Genomic DNA, 23,619 nt, shown 5'->3' with positions numbered 1-23,619 from the left:
TATATATAATATATATACTTTTAAATATACATACATACATACATACATATATATATATAAAAATAAAAGTATTTTAAACAGGGTGCTACTAAATTCTGAAAAGTTTTAGAGGGGTACCTTGAGTCTAAAAAGATTGAGAACCACTGCTCTATCCCAAGCAAGCCTGAAGAATTGCCTCTTTTGAGCCTGCCAGAGCCTTATAATACTAGGAACCAGAAAGGATCAAGAGAGCAGTGTGGCACAAAACCCCTCAAGAAATAGTTTGAGCAGTTTCTTCTACAGTATTTTTCCTGAAAATGTGCAGAAGAGATCAAAAGGCAATGGGAAAAGCAGAAGAAGGAAGACACTAGAAATTTGGCATAAGAAGCAGCAAAGGAAATTAAAGGGAAAGGCTCTGACTGAGGCTCATGGGCATGCCAATAATGAACAGGTTTTCCCAGTTCTTTTCCACCTTTTTTACCAAATATTGTAACAGGTTTCTCCCTTAAATTTAGTGACATAAGAACTCTCATGTCCTGCATCAAACTCAGCCCAGTATCCATCTAGCTCAGTATCCTGTCTCACACAGAGAGCAGATGTTGAGAAGGAAGGTGAACAGGCATGTTTTCTGAATTGTCCCTGCTCATCTCCCATGGCAGCTTCCAACATTCGGAGGTTCAGATATGATTTAGAGGCTGTGTCCCCTTCTACCATATTCAATACCGATTGATGGACCTTCCCTTCAAGAATTGGTCCAATCCCCTTTTGAACTAGGTTAAACTACCAGTCTCCACTGTATCTTGCAGCTCTCAGTTCCACAATATAATGACACTCTGTGTGAAAAAGAATTTCCTCTTGTTAGTTCTACTACCTACGAGTTTCATTTTATGTCCCCTAATTCTAGTATTGTCAGAGATCATAAATAATAAATCCCCATTTACTGTCTCTGGCAACATGGCATAGCATGGCAGGAGAGAATGAAAACAATCTATAATGAATTAAATGAATGAATGAAAATGATCCATAATGACATGATATTCTGCTGTCTGGTTAAAAGAGCTATCATTACTCTTTCAGCTTTACTGCTATAGCTCTTGTTTTTTGTTCTGGCTACCCTGAAAATAATGCCTTCACCTCATTACAATGTTGTCAGACCATGCAAAAAAAAGATGCTTTACCTTACAGCTTTAGATCACTTCACTGTCACGTTGGTTGTAACATGTAGAATCATCCAAAGGCCCCACTTGCTGAATTACTGTAGTAACTCCTTGCATTTCCATTCACTCCAGGTATACTGCACAAGGGCAATGGAGAGAATCAATTTTTAACTCAGCAACCAGCTGTGATTACTAGTATTATGGGGAATGGAAGAAGAAGAAGCATCTCCTGCCCAAGTTGCAATGGTCTAGCAGAAGGAAACAAGCTTTTGGCCCCTGTGGCACTTGCAGTGGGAATCGATGGAAGCCTCTTTGTTGGGGATTTTAACTACATTCGGCGCATCTTCCCATCAAGGAATGTCACCAGTATTTTGGAGCTAAGGTAAGGTGTCAGTCTTAGCACTTTGACTTCTGTAGCCTATGTTGAAACCAACCTTTCCCATTCATTTTTATAATATTCTAATAACATTGTTATTTCAACTTGATAATACTCCAATGGAGAAATGGGGCACAGAAATACATACTGTATGCCTGTAGCTGATGAGAGAAATGAATGAAATATAGAAAAGGGCTGACACAGGTCAATAAAAAATAAGCTTGTTTTCTTACTTTAGCGGTCACTTGATATGATCTCCCTTAAGTATTACACAACACTTAGCTTTTATGTTAAAACTAGGATTGACTGCACTTAAGTAGTGAGTGAGAGCAATGAACAAGGGCTTAAAAGCCTTGTGAGTTGAGAGGAATTTATATATATCAGCATGTTTTATCAGCTTTCCTCCTTCACTACATTATTAAATATCTTCCTGTAGTTTATGTCAGTGTAGCCAAAATGAAAGGACTGATGTCCCAGAACCATTTACATACTGTAGTTTTTACAAGCTGTGTAGCTGTGCACAAACAATTACAAATTATTAGATTACTTTAATAGAAAAGGCATTGATGCATACTGGACCATTCCACCCATTTCTGTTCAGTCTACTTCTGTTCTGTTCATCCCTCTGGGAGAGAAAAGTACTACTCCTTCAAACCCTAACTCATGTGACTAGTTTATACTACCACTGCTTAGTTCTTCAACTGCTCACATGGAGAAAAACCTTAGGATTGTGTCCTATGAACATGTACCTGATATGTCTACAAACTACTGTTTGGCTGCTGAAAGATGGAACAGGAACAAATCCATGCTCTTGTAAACTTTAGATAGCTGCCAAACACTTCAAGAGAATTCACTACAACCAGTTGTCCACTTTTCTCTATTTTTTGGCTTTTAAACCCTTAGAACAAAGTAACATGATCAAATTAAGAAAAGATAATGTGATTTATTCAGTTCTCAAACTAGCTTTCCACTCAATTAATTTTTGGAGTTCAGCAGAGTGAGCCCAGGCTTATGTCAAAGTAAGTGTGGTCAGAATCATGCCAACTGTTCTCAAAACCATTCTTTGACACCTGTCTAGAACATCCTTGCACATCAGTTCCTGTTCACATCCTTGCACATCAATCTCTAGACTTGATAACATCACTCCAGATGTTGCCCGTCATAGATCATGGGCATGCTTTCTATTAGTAGGTCAGTATATGCTCCGAGAAGGGAGCTGGTGAATCTAGATGACCTTCTATATATGCATGTGCATTTTAGAACAGTATTACTCTCTGTGACTTCATTTGATAGAACATAGTTTTTTCAGTGTATGGGCCATTTCTTTCAGATACATAGGTACATGTATGTACCTATGTATAAGTAGTTTTCATTTTCAGACTGGATGCCTCATGTCAAGCATGTTACCGTCACATCTCTACAAATCAGGTTATTTAAGTGTCTTGCAGTTGTCACACAAATTTCAAAAAGTTGATTCAAAGTTTACAAGGGAGCTAGTTTGATCATTCTTCCCTCCTGCCTGTGTGGATCAAAAACATGTATCAGTCTCAGGATTCCCAGTCAAATAAATTGCAAAAGAAAATAAAAAGCACAATGAAAAGTCCTTATCTTTCCTTCATGCCCTTGTCCTGTTGCCCTTTTATTTTAATAAAATTTATTTTCCATAATATAGTTTCTTCAACCTCTTTAAGAGCTATTGGCTATGAATGAAAATGTTGCATATAGAGCATTAATATCAGCAACATGTTTGGTACATGAAACTTTAGAACTTATATTCATCTATTTTAGTCTGTGTTTCATAGATTCATAGATTGTAAGGGCTGGAAGGGACCTCGGAAGATCATTGGGTCCAGCCCCCCTGCACCAGGCAGGAAAGACAACTGGGATCAGCAAGGTGACCATCCAGTTTCCTCTTGAAGATTTCCAGGGGAGGTGATAGGCCTGTGGGAAGCAATTAGTATTCGCTTCAGATTCGGCCGACTTGGGAGACAGTGACTCGATTCAGTGATTTGAATCACTGTCCTGAATCAATTTGGCTGAATCTGATTCAGAGATACGGCTGCTGCCAAATCAGCCGAATCTCCAAATCACACAGGCCCCATCCCCCACCCACTCTCAATGGCTGCCCAACCCAGCCCCAATTCCTGGCTCTTTGGGAAAAGAAAGCACTCACTAACTGGCTCCTACCCAGTGGGGGCCAGTTCCCACTGCCCCCCCACTGCCCTGCGCTATGTGGGGGGCTCTGCCATGAGCCCCCCGGCCCCTGCCAACTCTCCCAGCACCCCCCCTCCATGGCTGCCCCACCTGTCCCAGTTCCTGGACCTTTAAAAAACAAACAAACAAACAAGAACCCCTACTCACTGACTCCTGCCAGGTGGGGGAGAGGGGGTGAGCCCTGCTGCCCCCCATTACCCTGTGCTGCATAGGGGGGCTCTTTTATGAGCCTCCAGAAACCCCAAGGCTGCTGCAGCAGCCAGGGTTTTATTTAGGTTTTTTTAAGGTCCGGGAGCTGGGGCAGGTGGAGGTGGGGGCTGGGAGAGGGGCGGTGGTCACGTGGCTCATGGCAGAGGCCCCCATAGAGTGTGGGGCAGTGGGGGGCAGCAGGGATTGCCCCCCTGCCTGGCAGCAACCAGTGAGTAGGGGGTTTTCTTTAAACAACTGGGAGCTGGGGCCAGGTGGGGGTTGGGGTGCTCTCAGGAGGGCTGGGGGAGCAGGCAGAGGATGGAGCCTTGCAGGGGTCCCCCCATGGTCTCCTCCCCCTTCCTCCAGTCCCCCCTTTCCTGCCCCCTACTTACCAGCTCAGAGTCTGGGTCCAGCTCCCTGCTGCGGCCAGTGGGGACTGCCCGAATTGCCAAAGCTCTCCGAATCTTTTTCAAATTGATTCAGAGAGCTTCTAATTGATTCAGATCTTTTAATTGGTCCCCTGATTTGATATGGATTTGGAGATTTGGCCACCAAATCAGGCCAGATCTCCTCCGAATCAAATCAGCACCCGAAGCTCCTCACCCCTAGTAGGCTTTTGTACCACCTCTAAAGGGAGCTTATTCCACAGTCTGGACACCCTAACTGTGAAGAAGTTTTTCCGCATGTTGAGCCTGAAATGGTCTTCCAGGAGTTTGTGGCCATTACTCCCAGTTTTCCCCAAGTGTGCCCTGGTGAACAATTGTTCATTGAGCCCGTAATGTACTCCTGATGTAGCGGTATGCTCCTACCATTCCCCTCTCAGACTTCTCTTTTTCTCAGAAAGAGTCTGGGTCCTGTCCTGCAAATATTAGTCACAGAAGCCATTCACACTCAGAAGAAGGTTCCCATAAAAACCTCTGGAATTTACATGAGTAAGGGTTTGAAGAATTGGGCCCTTAGGAATGAACAAGACTGGAACCCCAAGCTAACATTAAAGCTTTAATAAAGTTGCAAATGCTGTTTCCATAAATAATAAAACGTAAATGTATTCCTTCATTTACAGCAGATAATGGCTATCACTCTGGTCTCTTATATACCAGTACAAATCATAACTATGGAAGTCAGTGGGGTTACTCTATTGTAAGCTGTAAATGAGAACAGAAACATGCATGCTATTCCCCTTGCACTAAGTGGCATGAAATTGGCTCAAGATACCAGCTGCCTGACTGGCTAATAATACTGTCACATGCCACAATTCGTACTGAACCTTGCAAGTTCCAAGCTTCATTCTGTGCTGTGAGAGCTGCAGCTCAGGAGTTATGCGCATCATCATTCCATTAACTGTACATTTTTAAACAAAATTGTATAAACACAATGAAACACTCCAAAGCAAAAACTGTATTAATCCACATTAGAAATGGAGAGGGCACTTGCCTGTTTGGCCTCATGCCTAGACTGCATGCTAGGCTTCAATTAAATACAACCCAGCTCACTTTGTACAGCACCATATTGCTCAGTTATAAAATAGCACTAATTTAAGAATTGCTTTGATTGGCATGAATACATTCTCCATAAATAGCTGTACACAGAGCCAAGCCTATTTTAAGCAACTACTACAGGGACCAGGGAAAAAGAACATCAGTTGCTTAGTAGAATTGGTCTAAAGCAGTGGTTCTCCACTTGTAGTCTGGTGACCACTGGTGGTTTGTGAGGTCATGGTAAGTGGTCATTCCTCCTCCCTGCTCCATTTGTTTAAATTAGAAGTTTGATGATAAGGGTGCATGACATTTTGAGGTTTGGCAGTGGCCCACTGGGTGCAAAAAGTCTGGAAACCAGTGGTTTAAAGATTTTTTTAAGTCGTCTTGGAAACTGCATTTGGGCAACTTAAAGTGGCCACTTTCAGCAACTAGAATTGTGGTCTGAATGCTGGTTTCACTGTGTACTAACTGCACCTCTCTGTGAAGCCCATTTTACTATGCAGAAAACTGCCAACTTCTTTCCCTCTCAGCACACAAGTTGCATATTTTCCCACATTATGATTGTTTCAGTGATCCAGAAAGTTTCTTGCAAAATATGCCTTAAAGGGGGGTATCATAGCAGGGAACTATCTTGTGATTATAACACCTCCTGGCATGCTTCATCCCTCTCCAATCTAAGGCTAGAGCTGCAAAGAGATTCCCTCTCCTGTGTCCTTTTGTAAAAAAACCAAAATGCTATGTTTGCTTTACCATCTATTCTTCAGCTAACTGTTTGTTCTTTTTTTTCCCTTCTGTTCCCTTTCTATAAAGAAATAAAGAGTTTAAACATAGGTAAGACCAAGAGCTCTTTCCCATATAATTTGATACGGTTTGTTTGCTTCATTGTGTTTGCTTTTTGTGTTGTGCTTCTTGTGTAATGTTATGTTTTTCATGTACCAAATATAGTAACATTTTTATGTGCTAATTGTGTGTTATGAATATGATAAGCGTTAGCAATTATGAAAGGCAGTCAAAAAGCAACCAAATAAGTTCTGGCAGTAATTAGAAATTTCTAGTACAGCGCAAGTATAATGAACCCCAAGCTAAATTTCATATAAGCATTTCTCCCTGCAGTCTATAATTGGTCTAAATGGTTGAGGCAAACTACAACAGTAGGTTTTGTAAATGCTGGAAAGGGTTCACACAGGCACTAATGAACTGGAAATGGGTCAAAAACTCATTTTCAGCTCATTAATGATTTTTTCAAGATTCACGGTCTCTTTTTGGTTCTTTTTCTTTTGTTTCTTTTTTTTTTTTTTAACTGTCCTGCATTGTTAATAGTCAGTCTGCTGGCTTGGTTTTATCCAGCCACAAGATTTAGATCTTATAAATGGAATTTAAATTATTTTTTTCAATTTCATGGACAGTAGTCAAGTCTGTAAACATGAGGGGAAAGATTTTGCCCTAAATTTACACTAACCTCTCTCCAGATGGGGAGAATCTAGCAGGTTGGTATGAAGTTAGCATGGCCAACATCCATATCCTTCTCCTCATACCCTCACCAGTTGAACTAGGGAAGGACAGAGCAAGGAGGATAGTCATTATGAACTGCTCTGCAATTCTTAGCTGGTACACAACCTCTTGAGGACCATGACCCAGGGCTGGACACAGGCATGGGCAAACTGGGCAGCCACTCAGGGTCCAGACAGAAAGGGGGCCTGAAAATGGTGAAAATAATCATTATTATCATTATCTCTGATGAACAGCGGGCTAATACTAAAAGTTCACCTGGGGCCGCCAGGAGTCTAGGTATGGTGCTGCCAGTTGTCTCCCATCTCTACAGCATAACATGAATGCAGCAGAGGTTCTGGGCTCAGCAGTCTCATTTCCTTCCCACAATAGCATAAATTAGAAGTAGCTCCACTAGGCTTTTTCTTGGTTGGCTGAGTTATTTCATTTTTGTATATGATTATCTGCACTGCTGGGTGGTCATCATTTGCAGTCATAATTCTAGTTGATTGTTTGGAGTCCAAAAGCTTTATGTATGGCTGGCTTTTCTTATTATTTAACTTTACAGAAATAAGTGACTAGAGTTACACTAGTGTGCATATAATGTAAGTGGAAGGAAAACTGGACTTTGAGACTCAATCCTGCCTACACTTACTACCAAGCACCAAACTTACTGCCAGGCACAGCTACATCTCCTGCCATGAGACCACTTGTTATAACCAACACTGGATGTGTTAGCTGGATGAGATCTTCTAGTCAAATATCTCAGAGCAAGGCTGAATACTTTATCAACATTTATTTTAAATAAAAAAAAGACGTCTGTCTTTATGTAATTCTAAAAATGAATAAAAAAGGGTTTGTTGAATGGGAAAGGGAGAGGCAAAGACTGGTTAGTCAGTCAAATGCTATTTTGGGAAATACTATTTCTCCAATATAAAATATATCTGCTTGAGAAAATAAGCTGTTGACTTCTTTGTGGAAGTACCCAAGGTGCAGTGTTATGGATGAGACTCCATCTGCCCAAGTTTGTTTGCCCCATTGTCAAAGTTGGATACAAAACCCCCTTAGATCTGCATTAGGTGGATAGACTCATGCCCGTCCTGCCTTTTTCCAGCCCATGAGGAAAAGGAAAACATATATAACAGGTCAGCAGGCATGCCACAAAGCTGCTGAAACAAAAGATGATGAATGCACTGAATGAGATCACTGCATCATGACCCTAGACTGAATGAGATTCTTGTGAAGGGAGAGGCAGTAGTGTGAGAGCTGATCTCAGTATATATATAGATGATTGCATGAAAAGAAAGATAGAAAGAAAAGGACCCCTCTAAAGACCAGATTCTTCCATCCTTCCTCACAGTGGCCACATCTACATGTGCGCTTAACTGAAGAGTAGACAAATTAGTGGTGGAGAAAAGTGTCACCACTTACACATGACACTGTTAGGCCACAGAAAATTAATTAACGCCACCGTAAGATAGTACTGTCAGGGGCAGTATTATTTTACCTTGGGGTAATTAACTGTGATAAAACACATGTGTAGATGCCGACCAGGCGTGTAAATTGCTCCCGGTCAGCCTAGCCAGCAGGCGGCCAGATTTCTTCCTGTCACCTAGCCACATGGCTCTGCACTTTCAGCACCCTTGTGCCCCAGCCAGCCCCCTCTGCCATCCAGTGCTGCCACCTGGAGCCCAGGGCTGACCCTCCCCACCATGGCCCACTGGATGCATCTACATGAGACACTTACTGGAGTTGCCTAATTAGCTCCACAGTAAAGCATCACTATCTATTCAAGTAGTGCTATTAGGCCAGAGTAAATTAATTAACTCTGCCATAAGATAATACCACCCAACATAAGTACTATTCTATGGCAGAGTTATTTACTCTGCAGCAATACACATTTGTTGTGTTGACGGTGGCTGGCCGGGACTAGCTAGCCCCATACTGTAGCACCTTTGTGCCCCAGCCAGGCCCTCCTGAGCACGTTGAGCTGGGCAGGAGCAGCCCTGGGCTGGGAGGCTGGCCCCCCAGGCTCCATGCCAGCTGGGACTGCACTACCATGGCTCAATGTGCTGTAGTCCCAAGTGCATGTATTAAACACTGTGCCTGGGAGCAAAAAACTCCAGCATAAACTATGATGGAGTTTTTTTGCATTGTATTAATATTCACATGTAAATATGCCTACTGTTTAGTACTTTATTCCCCCTTGATTTCAGTAGTATAGACGTACTTACAAAGTGAGATACGATTCATTGTATGATGACAGAATTTGGTGTTTACTGTAAAAGGAAAGCAGAGCTAGCAGCATGAAGAAAGAAAGAGGAGAGAGAGACCATGGAAGTCATTTATTAAAATGAATGGCGTGCATAGTTACCTTGCCATGATCTTCTGGAGAGCAGGAAGAACTTCTTTGTTAAAGTAAACATCTTGCAACCTTTTTTTTCCCAACTCAGACTCTTATCCCGGGAAAAAATAGAAGAGTCTCATAGAAGATAGAGACTCATAGAAGATAGAAACTCATAGAATAGAGGGATGCAAAAAGAGGGTGAGAACAGTGCCCAGTGGATGCTGGAGACATAGGACAGGGAAGTAGGATTAAATAAATTGTGTTCTAATCGCATTTGTGCCACTAATATCACAGTGTAACATTGCAAAAGTCACTTAACTTCTCTGTGCCTCAGTTTCCTCCTCTGTAAAATTGGTGCAACAACACCCACCTTTGTAATATGCTTTGAAATCTATGCATGGATAAATTTGCCGGGTATTTTTTATTCACTTATCTACTATATTTTGCATCTCTAATTTCTGTGCTCCTGTGTGTCTTCAGCAGATGGTGTCTCCCATGCCCATTTAATTTCAGCCAAGTCATTCTCCTACCCAAACTCTACAGTGTTAGGGCAAACTGCAGAATCTTAAAATCATGACTTATGATTTAAAACCATAAGTTGCATGACTATGACTTAAAATCATAATGTTACAGATAGCATTACCTTGGTCTAGAGGAAAATTACAATAGATACTGGTATCACTGTCCCTCCTCACTCTCCAGAATCTGGCTGTTACCACACTGCTGGTAATCCATCTGCCGAAGGTATCAGTTGCTAAACTTTTCAGTGAGTAATTCTAATCAACAACTGGCTGTTTTCTCTGTCATAACTTGCCTTATCATATCCTCACTCCTGGAGTTGTGTATTTTTGCCACATTAATCCAGGAGTGTGGATCTTTGGAGGCAAGATCAGTCCATGGTAAGTAACCTGCATTTTCTTTTTTGTGTGTTCATTTGTCTTCTACACTTTCAAAATCTCTATTCATCTTAAGTAAGTTTGCCATATCCTCATAAGGGGCACAGTTGTTATAGATCTGGTTTAAAAACTAAGGTGTGAACTCGGATAGCAGGTAGGGTTTTGCAAACGTTCCTTCACCCTAACACAGATATATATTAATGGATGAGACTGATGTTCATCAATTTACAGATGATTTGCCGAAGCAGTTATAAAATTTGATAAGCTATCAAAAGTTGTAATGTCGCTAGGGATGTAGCAGTGCATCTGAGCATCCCCTTGTATCACAAAATTATCACAAGACTACATTATCCAAAAAAACCAGCCTGTGCTAATGTTAAAAACTTGGGCCCTTTCTGATTTTAGTCACACAGCCAAACTCATCCACCGGAGTCCAGATTTTATCTGGCAGAAGAATATATAGGAACTTGCTTGAAGGATAAATGTATTACACACTTGTCTCCAACTCATGTAATACCTCATGACTCGTAAGTCAGAGTGTCAGCAACTCAAAGGCTAGTGCTTTGATTTCATTCCTAAGATTTCTGCTTTCAAGGGAAGTACAAAAATGACAATAGTTAGATCTGAGCCAGAGAGATTTGGCTCAGAGCAAGAACCTCCAACTACTGTGTGCTTCACAATTGAAGTGCAGGAGCTTGCGTTCCTTTTCAACTTAATACACAGAAGTGTTGAATGAAGAACTGACCACTCTTTCACAGTTTACATTAGTAAATTAAACCCTTGTCTTGCTGAATGAGTCCCTAACAAAAGAATAATAAAGTACAGTTGCAGACAAAAGTGACAATTTTCAGCCAAGCTGGCTACAGAAAACCGTCTGCAGCTATGACCAAACACAAGTGCACAGCTGCAGACAGCTTAAAAAATGGCTGCTTAGGCAAAAATATGAACCCTCGTTGCATGAGGGGTCAGATGAAGACATTTCAAAACAGAGTATCTTCTGTTGTCTTGTGTCTGCACTGCCTCCCAGCCTTGAACTTTCAGAATTGGAAGGGAGGGGAAAGGGAGTGGAGGGTGTTTGGTCTGGGGGTTTTCAGCCCATGCAGGAGGGTGGGGCAGGTGTATGGAGCTCTCCTGAGGTGGGGGACTCCAGCTCGCCTACCCTACCCTTTAGCGCTTGCTGGGGAACCCCTGGCATGAGCTCCCTCTGCTCCCTTTCCCCCCTCCCATTCTGGAAACAGGTGGAGCTTGCAGGGAGGAGGGGTCATTGCTAGGGGAACCCAGCTGGGGGACAGCAGGCTGCTAGATCCCCTCTCCCCTGGAACCAGCAGTGAACTTCCGTTTGCTCCAAGGGATTATTATAACGCAAAACACTTCCTGCAGAGTTACAGCGGGAGCTGCACTTCTGCCTGTTGCCTAGTTTGTTTTCATCCCATTAGTGTAGCAAGTTGCAGAATTCAACCTGGTATATGTGAGGGCACATGAGGGTTTAGAGCAGGAGTGGGCAAAATATGGCCCACAGGCCAGATGCATCCCACCAAGGGATTTTATCTGGCCCACACAGGGTCCCTCAGCCCCTCGCAGTGCAGGCACAGGCAGCAGTCTGAGCCATGGCACATGCAGCCAGTCCCACTTCCTGCCTATCCTGCTCCCAGATGACACTCCCCACCTACCCACAGCCCCATCCCGTGTGCCCAGTCAAACACGCTGTGCCCTTGAGGGTCCTGGGCAGGTCTCCATGGAGACCCCATCTGTCTATGGGACCATTCTGTCTGGCACCCTTGGACCACTTAGGAAGTGATGGTTTCAGGGGGGAGAAGTGATGACCCAATCTGCAACAGCCGCCAAAACTCTCTAAGTGGCCCTTTGGTTCAAATGATTGCCCACCCCTGGTTTAGAGCTTCAATCTATGAGCAAAAAAGAGTCACTTCTTCAATACTCTGAGCATTTAATTATTGATATTTGCCATTTAAGAGCACTAAGTGCCACTTCTATCCATCTAGCCATCCAAGGGCTAATCATCCTTCTGACAAGTGCGCAGGAATAATGGGAGGAGGAGGAAAGGACTTTTTGAAGTATAAATCTTTGTCAACATCAGTCTGCTGCCCTGCCTTTTGGTGGCTTACTGAATTTATTTACAATGTTTGGTGAGGTGGGAAGAAAGAGATTTCATTACAAGGAACAAAAGCTGCACCTTCTAAAAATGTTAACCAGTCCCTATTCTCAAGCCTAGAACTCATCCACTTTCCTTTTCTTTTTCCTTCTCTTTGGTTTGCTTCTCATGCAAACCAAGCTACTTGTTGAGTCTGTAGGTACTACAGGAAATATGCCCACATGAAGCAACAGTGTATGAGCACTGGGGGAATTAAAGTATTTCAAAAGTAAAACGAAGTCCTTAAATGAAAGTGCCTTGGACCCCAACGTTAACATTGTACGCTTAAAGGCTGAAGGTCTACCAAGTTTTTAGACTGCTTAGCCATCTTTGTTTTCTGTTTTCCCCACCCCTAAAGCAACAATCCTGCCCATAAATACTACCTGGCTGTGGATCCTGTTTCGGGTTCGCTGTATGTATCAGACACCAACAGCCGACGGATCTACCGTGTCAAATCCCTGACTGGTGCAAAGGACCTGGCTGCTAATTCTGAAGTGGTAGCAGGGACTGGAGAGCAGTGTCTGCCTTTTGATGAAGCGAGATGCGGAGATGGAGGGAAGGCAGTGGACGCAACCCTAATGAGCCCTCGAGGTAAAGAAAGTAAAACCAGCTGGAGAAAGTGACTGTGTGAAGCTAGGCTGGATCTGGATATAATTATCTGGCAATTAAATCACTACTTGCTTGGTTATTTTCATTCTGTGCTTTAATCACAGTGGATTGGTGAGTGCTCAGGCTTTGTTTAGTTAAACAAACTTTATTACCTCGGCACCGTGGGCTGCAGACAAAGAACAGAACATGATTTAGCTGCATACTGCTCACCGCTAAAGTAAACACACAAAATGGAAAACAAACAATTTGTTTGAAACACAATATTTTAAAATGTCCTGAGTAAAATGTGCCCCCACTCAGTCAGTTTTCATTCCATAGAGGTGCATAAAGCTTTAAATGTGTGAAATCCTTCACGTAGTCTTCTAGAAAAGCAGGCTAAACAACAGGTGAATGTCTGATGTAAAATTCAGGGAAGAGTATTTTTCTTTAAAAAAAAAAATCTGGCGTTAAACATCATACAAAGGCTGAAACGAGCATAGGTCAAAATAATAATGCGTTATTAAAGTTGCATGTTTAAAAAACACTGTCGTTACTTAGTTTTTCAGTAGAATTTTACCAGTTTATAGTAGGCAAAGATCTGAAGTCCAGAATTAGGGACCAAGAGTCTGAAAAAAGAAAGTAAATGAAGAAAAATACCTTCTAAACTTATCAGTGAAGTACAAGACCAGAGCATTCATCATTGCTTATTTCACCCACCTGCAGGAATTGCTGTGGATAAATATGGACTCATGTATTTTGTTGATGCCACTATGATTCGGAAAGTTGATCAGAATGGAATTATATCAACTCTACTGGGTTCCAACGACCTAACTGCTGTTCGACCCCTAAGCTGTGATTCCAGCATGGATGTCACCCAGGTAGATTTTCTCTTCCTCTTCATTTATATGCCTGGCATTTTATTTTAGCTATTAATTTTGGATAACTGCCTAGCCATTCTGCTTAGGAAACATGGTATGTTGGAATTCCGAGCAAAAAGATTTACTGGGTATTGGTGACATTATGCAATTCAGGATGACAGCTAGTGTAACGAGTTACTGAAAAAAATGAACCTGTCTTCTTGCAGTGGTTAACATGAGTTATTTACACAGGAAAATAAGGTTGAGATAATAGAAATTATTGTGTTAATTGTATTTTGCTGTAATTATTGTGGAGTTTTGGCGATATAGTATTCTTTCTTTGCAACAGATACGTAAGTAACAAAAGTTCTCATTACACATAGCTTTAATTTTTACAGGAAGAAAATTCATCATGTGAAGTACCAGAAGCAGCACTTAGTTCTGTGATTTACAAAGCTAAACCAATGACTAATTTGCTGATGTTTCACATACAATATATATGCATTAAAAAAGATTTAATTCTGTTTATGTTTTACAGTGATAACAAACTATTGTGTGGTTTTTAGGTACGGCTAGAATGGCCAACTGATCTTGCTGTCAATCCAATGGACAACTCACTTTATGTCCTGGAAAACAATGTCATTTTACGGATCACAGAGAATCATCAGGTTAGCATTATTGCTGGACGTCCCATGCATTGCCAAGTCCCTGGTATAGACTACTCCCTTAGCAAACTGGCCATTCACTCTGCCCTGGAGTCAGCCAGTGCAATTGCCATCTCACATACTGGAATCCTTTATATCAGTGAGACGGATGAGAAAAAAATTAACCGCCTACGGCAGGTGACCACCAATGGAGAGATCTGCCTCCTTGCAGGGGCAGCTTCAGACTGTGACTGCAAAAATGATGTGAACTGTAACTGCTATTCTGGGGATGATGGTTATGCAACTGATGCCATCTTAAATTCACCATCCTCCTTAGCTGTTGCACCCGATGGAACAATCTACATAGCTGACCTTGGAAATATCCGTATTAGGGCTGTTAGTAAAAACAGACCTATTCTTAACTCTTTCAACCAGTATGAGGCTGCATCTCCAGGAGAACAGGAGCTATATGTCTTCAATGCTGATGGAATCCACCAGTACACACTTAGCCTAGTTACTGGCGAATATCTATATAATTTCACTTACAGCAGTGACAACGATGTCACAGAAATAATTGATAATAACGGCAACTCCTTGAAGATTCGTCGGGATAATAATGGAACACCGCGACATTTACTGATGCCTGACAATCAGATTGTCACACTAGCTGTTGGTGCTAATGGTGGACTCAAGGTAGTGTCAACCCAGACTCTGGAACTTGGATTAATGACATACAATGGCAATAGTGGTCTCTTGGCAACAAAGAGTGATGAAACGGGATGGACAACCTTTTATGAGTAAGAATTTTTTTATAAATATATTAGGCATGCATTCTCTTTCAGATGACGGTGACTTGGCTCAAATGGAATGCGCATTGAACTCAGTTGTAGTGTTTACATTGTATTCAGTGAATATAGTATCAGGTTTTTAAATTTCAGTGCAGTAGGGCACTGGAACCGGAGAAGTAGTTTTTTTGACTTCACCAGTTTTGTGGTGTCCTTCCATAAGGTCCTGACACTGATGCTTCCTGTATGATAGTGAGCACCCTAAACATACACTGGGTGCATTTACACATGCAGTAGCACAGCTGAATAAACTCTGGTACAGTTTGCACTGGAACCTATTGCTCCTGGGCATAGCATTTACACATGTGCCCAGGACCACAGCACATTGAACCAGGAGGGTCAGCCTGCTAGCCTGGAGCTGCTCTGCCCTAGCTCAGTGTGCTGCGGAGGGACTGGCTGGGTGACAAGAGTTCTCCAGTGAGGGCTAGCCAGCAGGTAGCTCTGCTTTGTAGCATCCTCATGCACCAGCCAGCCCCAGTCACTGTCTATATATGCACTGTGACACACAGTACATATATAGACAGTGTGGTATTTGTTTTTGGCAGTGGTATCCTATGGCAAAGTTAATTAGTTTACTCTAGGCTAATAGCACCAGGCTTGTAGATGGTAACGCTTGAGTGTGGAGCTAATTGGTCAACTCCACATCAAGTGCACATGTAGATCCCGTCACTGTAGTGAGAAGTTGGGGAGGAGGCTCACTCACTTCACAGAAGTGTTGCCCAGGGCCTTGCAGGATTGTGGTCTTTTTTCTTAGGAAAATCAACAACTTGTATGTGAATGCAGTTTGCAGGATCTGGTTTCAATTTGTGCCTGGTGGCCACCATCTACATGAGTATTTAATCACAGTTAATTACTGTTAGGGACAGTACTATCTTACAGTGGAGTTAATTATTTTACTGTACCCTAGTACCAGTGTATGTGTGGATGGTGACACTTTACTGCAGACCTAGTCAACTCTACAGTAAATCGCTTGTGTATGTGCACCCAGTACTCTGTAACTAAACCCCACTTGGTTGCCTCTCTAGAGATTTAATTTTTAACATCTTTTTAAAACTTAAATTATAAATCTTGATGTTCAAATGTCAGGTTATAAAATTTATATTTCTTGTGATGGATGAAACATTAACTTTAATGATTTTTCATTCCTGAGGTAGGTTACAAAATTAGATCTTAAGGTATCCTTAAGAATCCAATGTGACTTGTATAATTTCTAGATGGCCCAAAAGTACACTGGTTTTCATGAGCACATAGATTAAAAAAACAGAATATCCTCTTTAGCTGTAACAGATTAAAAATAAAGTGCAAAAGTATATGAAGAAGCTGAAAAAGCAAACCAGTTATTTTCTAACAATTATGCTGTCTTTAATAGTTGTATTGGAATGTATTTAGCAATAACAGAGTTTCTTTAATAAGTGGTACTATATATATGTATCTAATAGGCTAGGTACATACATATACATATATATACACATATATATACACATACACACATACATATCTATATCTATACATATGTATACATAGATATAGATGTGTATGTGTGTGTGTATGTGTGTGTATATATATGTATGTATGTATGTATGTAAAATTATACACACACACATATGCTGGTTTTTAACTATAGCAAGGCTGCTATTAAAATAAAATATGGTAATAATGAGTATTTTGCTTGAAATACTTAATTAGCAATCCATTCCTTTGGAATTTTTTTCCAAATTTGTGCTTACAAAGCTTTGATCAGGTTTTATAATCCACCTAAAATTGCTGAGCACAGGTTTATTTTTTAGATTGTCGTATAAACAGCTAATAATAGTTGTTTTGATCCACAAACCTATGTGCTAGTGTGTTGTAACATGGCTTGCTACTTAAACACTGTTGATTTTTTTTTTTAGTGCATGAACAAAAGTAACTTAGGTTGGTTCAGCTGATAACTAACTTAGTGCACATCAGCATTTACTGTTTTATGATTTGTTTATAAGAAAAGGAAGGCACTGCCATCTTGTGGTCACTGTTTAATTTCATCACCATAACTGAACAAATGTATTCACTTTTATCTATCATTCCGATGAAGCTGCAGACTTATTCTCCGTACTACATAACAGCCTTTTAAAATACATTTTAGTTATTTAATAAATTCCATTTTAGAGGCATAAGAGGGTTTCAGCTATTGATCACTGCATCAAACTGTATGGGGTGTTGGTGAAACACTTCTGATGATGGTAGATGTACATTTTAGATAGGTCTCTACATAGATATTATTGTTGATTAACACACACACATTCCCTAAATCACAAGCAGGGTCAACTCATTTTTTCCTAGAAGCTACCATTCTTACATCAAATATCACAAATTTTATAATAGATGAATGCAAATTGGTTGCAAGTCCCCATTATTAAATGAGTAAAATCACAATATATAAATAATCAAACTAAATTAAACACTTATAAAATATTCTTCAAAGTCTGTTGGTGATTAAAATAATGTTTAAATTATTACAAAATTATTATGTTACATATAGGGAATGAAAATACAGCATGCATGTTTTTAATACTCTATGGATGTGCATGTGTAGATGTTATTTATTATTATAACTTTTGCAGTGCCCGAAAGCTTCCCAACTGTTTTCCAGAATAAATAAGGAAAAAAAAAATCTCTTCTCTGTATTAGGGGGATTATTCATAGTAGTAGGCACCATGCCTAGCACTAAGTAGTACAGGGTTCGGCACTGGATTTGTTAATTAGTATGTTTGATAAAAGATAGGTGGTATCTAATTATCACTTCTACTGTGGAAATAAGTATTGCATCTGGACTCTCTAAGTACTCTGTATAGGAGAACATAGCCAGCATGTGATAAGGGCTATGTTTTCTGTTAATCCATAATTTCACTTTCACATTTATATCCATTAGAGCACCCTGATCATGTTCTGCACCTGCATAGCCTGGGTTTCATTCATGTAATTAAAAAACAGAACCATATTATCAGCTCTGTCTAGGTTACAGAAATCAGTGCTGTGCCATTCACAGAGCTGTTTGTATTTCAGAGACATTTTTTGTTACAAGACCATGTGTCATGCCAAGCATACAGAAAACACTTTGTCAAGGGTGGAACTTAAACTACCACATAAATTGTAGATATTTGTTAGGGGAAAAAGTGAGATAGGAAAAAATCAAGGCATTTTGTTGGTGATGATCCTAAGTAACTAACTTTCACTGACTCTTTAGCAGCTTTAGTCCACCTCTGAGGGACTGTAAATGTTGTTAATGAGATGGTAATTTATCTTTAAATAAAGTGCAGCGTTCTTATCAACATTAGTTACTGTATTGCTTTCCATATTCAAGCAATTCCAGGAAGATAATACTGTCTCTATTATTATCGTATTAATTTTGGTAAACTAAAGATGGAGACATCTACTTGACTATCAAGTATGTCCTTCATAAAGGTGACATTGGTTGCTTCAAAGACCACCACATTCTCACATTCAAATACAGATAATCAGCACCTGTTGTCATAATCACAATACAACATCTTTGCAAGAATGACAAAACTCTTCTTAAAAGTAATATAACAACATGAGAATTAAAATTTAGGAATAAATGGTATATCTGTACCAACTACCTTACTGAAATACAGTGCTACCTTATCTCCCAAATACTTCATGGAATCAAATAAAAATATAACATGCACTTCATTTTATGCTATGAGCAGCCAGGGCTTATAAATAATGTAATAGCTAACAGCAGGCTCACATAGGAGAATTTAAGATTGTTTTGGGGCATGAAGAACAGATCTTTGAAGTGGTCCCCAATGATACTCCACTTGGCCTTCAGAACGCCCTAAGAGAGTGCTGCAGTTTTCTCCTTGAATCAGATTTGTTTTCATAAGGCATAAGGATATATTTAAATGTATGTGGCCCTTCTCCATATAAGGTCAACATTTGCTGTTACCCATTACCATATATGAAAGCGACCTAGCAAAATCCCTCTAAAGCTGTCAAGCAGTTATGTATTTCAAAAGTCTAACAGTCAAAATGCAGGCACTCAAAGACTGAGAAATGATTCTGTGGTTATACTTAGTGCCTTAAATCTTTCGAAAGATCCTGTACATACCAGCTGAAACCACTTCATCCTTTTGCAAATAAAAGGTCATCTTCAGTCCCGTGTCTTATCTTACAGGTCATCTTCAGTCTTATGATGTGGCCCATGAAAGATGGCTGCCTCTCCCACTGCTGTGCCCAGGGGTCCACATGCCACCTGCACAGCCTACACTGCAGTGGTGGGGGGGGGGGGGAGCGGGGACACGGCTATGTGCTGCTGGCAGAGGCTGAACAGCTGAGAGGGAGGGGCAGGGGAGCCCATGCTGCTGGTGCAGCCCAGTGGCAGGGTGCTACAGGCCACTAGTACAGCCTGTATAATAGAGGATATCCCAGGGGGGCTCCCCAAAGAGTGTCATCCAAGCCGTGTACAGCCCAGGGGCTACATGCCAGCACTGCCTTCAGCCCCTGTCCACACTGCAGTTGGACAATCCTGTCTTAGAGTAATACGAACAGCCCTGGATCAGGGCATTTCCTGGAGATTAATGCCTATCATCTGACAATTAGGTACCAAATCCTCTACTACAGTTACTGCTTTACAAATTTATTTATGTCTTGCTGCCCATCTCCAAGAAATATTTTAGCCTATCTATAGGCCCCCAGTATTTTCTAGTATGGACATATTCCTCAGCTGCCCATTGCTGAATCACTGATGCCTTTATTTCCAGAGACAGCTTCTGACCTCATCACTTTCCCATTCACTTTTCTACCTACCTTCCCTCTTGACCAACATGTTGTGCAATTTTGGATGGAAGTTTGACCTCAGTGAGGTCAATAGAAAAAAATCCATTATCTTCAAGTAATCTAGGATTTCACCTTGTACTTCATTTTAGGAAGACAAGAATTGTCTTACCAACTCAGGATAGATGTCCATCTAATCCAATACCTTGTTGTGTCCAACGAGGCTATGGGTCTTTTTACCAAGTGTGAAGACTAAGACTTGGTTGCCCTTAACTACAAGCAAGTTTATTAAATCCCAACAGTTAGAATTCTAAGTCAAAAACAACAACAACCTTAGCAGTTACAATTCTGTTACTGTAGTTAGACAAAAGCAATACAGCTTGCTCACCGCCCTGAGATATGATGCAATATGACTGGGTGATTAAGCCAGCAGTCATGTCGAGGGCTGCCAATTCCTGCATCTGAGTTCTGTGCAAGGTGGAGAACTGATGACCAGATTTCATCTAATCTTTGGGATAATTCCAGTGGGCTGGTCCTTTTCTACCTCTTATATACTCTTTATGCTAGCAGTTTATCTCGGCACACATACATTATTTCTAAATTTAGCTAAATATTTGGCAAACTATTTTACCATATCTGTCTTTTACTAATCTACTTATAAGTATGTGCAGAAGTACTTGATATGCTTTATCTGTGGGTCTATTCTGCGTCAGACGTCCCCTATCTACCCAAGGACACATTTTGTTTTTCCTATTTTGACAATCAATTTCCTGATATGTTCCTACTCAGCAGGTGAATCTACACATACATTTGATCTGGGCTCAGTGTACTCGGGTGTAAACTACACTGGAATAAGCACTCTTGGGCAGATGTCTACACATGCGAGTACTAGAGAGAAGATTTACTGCTCTCAGCCCCAAACTTCCTGCAGCCGTACAGGGGAAGCTCCAGACTCTTCAGCCAGCAGACAGACCTCTTCAAAAGCCAGCCATGCTCACTGCTCTCTTCCCTGCCCAGGAGCTGCACGCCCAGTGAAAGGGCACGTGGCAGCTCTCTCCTAACCCGCTGTGCCTCCCTGCACTATGGCTGCTCCACCCCAGCCACTGGCAGTGACAACCAGTGCCCCAGGCTCCTGCTGATCACTCAAGAGCCCTCCTGGCCCCCACTGTGCCGATTGCCGCCTGGCCCATAACCATCTCACCATGCCTGGCTCCCCATCCATGCAGTGACCACTTGCCTGACCCCAGGGCACCATCCCAGGGTTGCCACTGTGCAGCTCCTGATGGCAGGGGCACTGATGAGGGGCTTCTGGATACCACTGCTGGGGCCACCATCACCTCCTGGGTCTCCAGCCTCACCACCTCTGGGCCTCCCAGGCCAGCCAGGACTGGTGGCAACACATCATCCAGCACACCTGAGACAACGAACGATGGCTAGAGGCCTTCCACATGACTCAGGGCACCTTTGGGGACTTCCTAAAGCAGCTCCAGCCCCACCTGGAGTGGCAGGACACCTGCCATTGGGGGCCAAGGCACCAAGTGTGGCTGGCCCTGGCCAACTACCTCCTCCAGCAGTCCCCGCTCTAACTCACCTATGCATCTTCACCCAAGGACCCCCCACCTCCCCACCCACTCCCAGCACCACACTGACTGCACACGTATCACAAGGGATGCATCAGCAACAGGCTAACACAGGGGTGAACAATTAGTTCAGGTGGAGGGCCACTTACTGAGTTTTGGCAAGCCATCAAGGGCCGTGTGACAGGTTGCCAGGGAAAAATAAATATTAATTTTCCAAATTTTTTAGGGGCCTTGTGGGCTGAATAGAATGGCCTGGCGAGCTGCATCCAGCCCATGGGCCGCATTTTGCCCACCCCTGGGCTAACAGAAGGCAACCTTCTGAATGCCAGACAACTTGGCTTTGTTGCAGGAAGGTCTTGCCTGACCAACCTCATCTCCTTCTTTGACCAAATGATGCGTTGCCTGGACAAGGGGGACAAGGTTGATGTCATAAATCTGGATTTCAAGACAACCTTTGACTTGGTCTCCCATGATGTCCTCATGGTTAAGCTGGAGAACAGTGGCCTTGACCATCTCACAATCTAGTGGCTGTGGAACTGGCTCTGGGATCAGACCCAAAGAGTACTAGTTGATGGGAACAAGTCAACGTGGTGCAAGGTGACCAGTGGAGTCCTTCAGGGCTCAGTACTCAGGCCAGTACTCTTAATTATCTGGATTTGGGCGTCAGATGTGGATTGGCAAAGTTCATGGATGACACTAAACTCTGGGGGAAGGTGGTCACACTGGAAGACAGGCTGGGGATACAGGCTGACCTGGACATGCTTGCAAGGTGGGTGGACCAAAACCTAATGGCATTCAATCTAGAGAAGAACAGGGCACTCCACCTTGGGGAAAAACATGCAGCATCATTCTTATAGACTTGGCAGTGCTATGCTCACTAGCACTATGACTGGAAGAGACTTGGGGGTCTTGATTGACCACAAGATGAACATGAGTCACCAAGGCAATGCTATGGCTGGCAACGCAAACCAAAGATTGGTGTGCATCCACCAGTGCATCTCAAGCAAAACCAGAGATGTCATTCTCCCACTCTACTCGGCCTTAGTGAAGCCAAAGCTGGAGTACTGCATCCAGTTTTGGGCCCTACACTTCATGAGGGGTTGAGAGAGTCCAGAGGAGAGCCACTCATGATCAAAGGCCAAGAGAGCCAGCTTTATGAGGAGAGGCTGAGGGACATGGGACTCTTCAGCCTGGAGAACAGAAGGCTCAGGGGTGACTTGGTGGCAGCCTATAAGTGTATATGGGGGGGTACACCAGGACCTGGGAGAACAGCTGTTCACCACAACTTCCCAAGGGATAACAAGGTCTAACAGCTACAAACTCCTGGAAGGCTGGTTTAGACTGGACATAAGGAAAAACTTCTTTGCAGTTCACGTGTCCAGGGTCTGGAACAGATTCCCTGCAGAGGTAGTACAAGCACTTACTCTGGATTCATTCAAAAGGTGTTTGGATGTTTATCTTGCTGGGATCATTGAACCCCAGCAGATTTCCTGACTATGGCAGGGGGGCTGGACTCAATGTTCCTGCAAGGTCTCTTCCCTAATGTCTATGAAGTCTATGAAGACTCTATTTCCCTCGCATCAACCGGAGCACCTCTTCCCCCTCCTTCCCCATCAGAGCCCTCCCCTCCCCCTCAACAAACAGAGCCCCTCCACCACTCACCTTCTTCCCTGTGACAAGTATTGCAATGTCTGGTCTGTCCTGGGTTGGGGGGCCATGGGTTGGGGGCACTTAGGGAGCAGAGCCTAAGGACAGGTGGCCAGTACCCCACCCTCTGGCTGTTCCCCCATGGGTATGCATGCCATGGCAAGTGCAGCTGGTGGGGCACTCACTCAGGGGTGATGGTGGGCACTGGTCCCCTGGCATGGGCAGCTCCCCCTCTGGCAGCCAGGGCCAACAGGGCTGGTGTGCAGTGCTGGCTCTGTTACAGGCAGCTCTGGCTCCGCACCCACATGCAGCCAGGGTGAGTGGCAGAGCTGGGCGCAGGTAGGGGAGCTAGGTGGTGCTAAACCTGGGGCCGTGGCTGGTGTGAGCTGGGACATGGGTTGTTCAATAATGT

General features: G+C 42.6%; 1 protein-coding gene across 3 annotated transcripts in view; it reads left to right on the top strand.

Moving 5' to 3' along the window:
* TENM2 (teneurin transmembrane protein 2) overlaps positions 1 to 23,619 on the top strand; it is a 1,069,972-nt gene that overhangs the window by 1,022,459 nt on the left and 23,894 nt on the right. For all 3 annotated transcript variants that reach the window (XM_019534873.1, XM_019534872.1, XM_019534874.1), the window contains 5 exons: positions 1,269 to 1,518; positions 6,204 to 6,224; positions 12,632 to 12,864; positions 13,585 to 13,739; positions 14,285 to 15,159. In XM_019534873.1, the coding sequence (XP_019390418.1) occupies positions 1,269 to 1,518; positions 6,204 to 6,224; positions 12,632 to 12,864; positions 13,585 to 13,739; positions 14,285 to 15,159 (1,534 nt within the window). The remainder of the gene's footprint in view (positions 1 to 1,268; positions 1,519 to 6,203; positions 6,225 to 12,631; positions 12,865 to 13,584; positions 13,740 to 14,284; positions 15,160 to 23,619) is intronic.

This window comes from Crocodylus porosus, unplaced genomic scaffold, assembly GCF_001723895.1.
Source record: "Crocodylus porosus isolate Cpor-Errol unplaced genomic scaffold, CroPor_comp1, whole genome shotgun sequence".
In the NCBI taxonomy this organism is placed as follows: domain Eukaryota; kingdom Metazoa; phylum Chordata; order Crocodylia; family Crocodylidae; genus Crocodylus; species Crocodylus porosus.
The sequence above is the reverse complement of the archived record's forward strand: the minus strand, read 5'-3'. Positions and strand labels throughout refer to the sequence as shown.